Source organism: Pteropus vampyrus, unplaced genomic scaffold, assembly GCF_000151845.1.
Source record: "Pteropus vampyrus isolate Shadow unplaced genomic scaffold, Pvam_2.0 Scaffold19, whole genome shotgun sequence".
In the NCBI taxonomy this organism is placed as follows: Eukaryota; Metazoa; Chordata; class Mammalia; order Chiroptera; family Pteropodidae; genus Pteropus; species Pteropus vampyrus.
In genome coordinates, this window is record NW_011888800.1 from 12,419,484 (window position 1) to 12,421,011 (window position 1,528).

A 1,528-nucleotide genomic window follows, 5' to 3' on the forward strand; every position below is an offset into this window, starting at 1 on the left:
ATATAACTAGGAAAGGCAGGTGTTGTAGACAATCAAGCATGAGACAAAAAGTGGATATATAAGGTATGAGACCTGTGCAAACCAGGCAAAACATTTCTTGTCTTCAGTTGGATGTCCTGCCTGTGCTCGGTTCTGATAGCTCATGGAGGATAATAATGTAGATATTGACAGTCACACAAGCCACTTCACAAGGACTCATCAGCTGAGCCTCCTACTGACCTTCACAGCTGGCGCCACTCTGATCAAGTGAGAATCCTCGCTGGCATTCACAGGTGAAGCTTCCAGGAGTATTCTGGCAAATGCCCTTAGACCCACACAGGTTGATGTCAGAGGTACATTCATTGTTATCTATAAGGGACAGTGGGGGTAAAAAGGGGGTTAAAATTCCCTGAATTTCTCTTCATGTTGTTTAAAAGGAAGAGAGAGGAATGATTTGCTTAGAAAAGAACAAATAAGGCCAGTAACTTTTCACATATATGTGTGCACTTGCACACACACACATACATGTACTCATTTTTTTTTTTTTTGAGTTTTTGACTTCTTATCCCAACAGCAGAACTAGCAAACAATCCGTTAAAGGACTAGCTACATCCCATATAGGTTTTTTCCCTCTCCTACTTACCAATGCAGGCAGTGTGGTGCTGGGTAAATCCAGGAGGACATTTACATGTGAAACTGCCAATGGTGTTAACACACAGGAACTGGCAGTTGTGCTGCTTAGTTGCACACTCATCAAGATCTATAAGAAAATGGAAGATGGAGTCAAGCTGACAGGTACCTAGAAGCCGCCCTAGGAAGCAGCTCTGTTTTCATTTCTATACCTCAAATGACCCTGGACAGAACAGAGACACAGCAAATGGCTAGGAGAAACCCAGGAGATCAGGGTTTGAAAGATAAAATGTGATGTTGATTTAGATGAAAAAATGTAGCTCTTTGAGGCATCCAAGGAAATCCCAATTCCCTTTAGTTAGAGGAATGTAGGAATTCCTCAACAAAAAATTTTTAGGTAAATTACAAAATGAAGTTAGAGACTAAGGATTCTCAAAAATTCCAGAGAAAAGATCTATTTGAGTTGAAATATAAAAAATGTCGAGGCTGGAAATTTGTTCATATAGTTCTTTTCTGTTTGCTGTTTTTATTCTTCTCAAATGAAGTGGTCAACCAAACCAAAACAAACAGAACTGACTTCTTTGTTTAGAGATTCTCCCTTGGATAAAACAAAGTTGAGTAATTAGGAATCAAAAAAAGAAAAGGAAAAAAAATCTCATTCTATTAAGCTAATAGCACTTTTAAAAACTGCCTACAGTATTTATCCAACATTTTCTTATATTTAATAAATAAAATCTTTCACTTTGACCAAGCCTCTTTACTCATTGCTGGAACTTCAAGGTTCATTCTTAACTCCATAGCTATGAATAACATCAAGAGATACAAAATGGGTTCTAGCTTTCAGTTGAATTTTAATTTTAAAAAATTGTGGTGAATTCAGGACCTTCCATTCCTTCCTTCCCTCCCTCCCTCCCTCCCT

At 38.2% G+C, this 1,528-nt stretch overlaps 1 protein-coding gene across 1 annotated transcript in view; it reads right to left on the bottom strand.

The window, feature by feature from the left end:
* FBN1 (fibrillin 1) overlaps window positions 1-1,528 on the bottom strand; it is a 232,956-nt gene that overhangs the window by 11,453 nt on the left and 219,975 nt on the right. The window contains exons 61-62 of the mRNA XM_023527716.1: window positions 623-739; window positions 220-348 (exon numbers count right to left, since the gene is read on the bottom strand). Coding sequence (XP_023383484.1) covers window positions 220-348; window positions 623-739 — 246 coding nt within the window. The remainder of the gene's footprint in view (window positions 1-219; window positions 349-622; window positions 740-1,528) is intronic.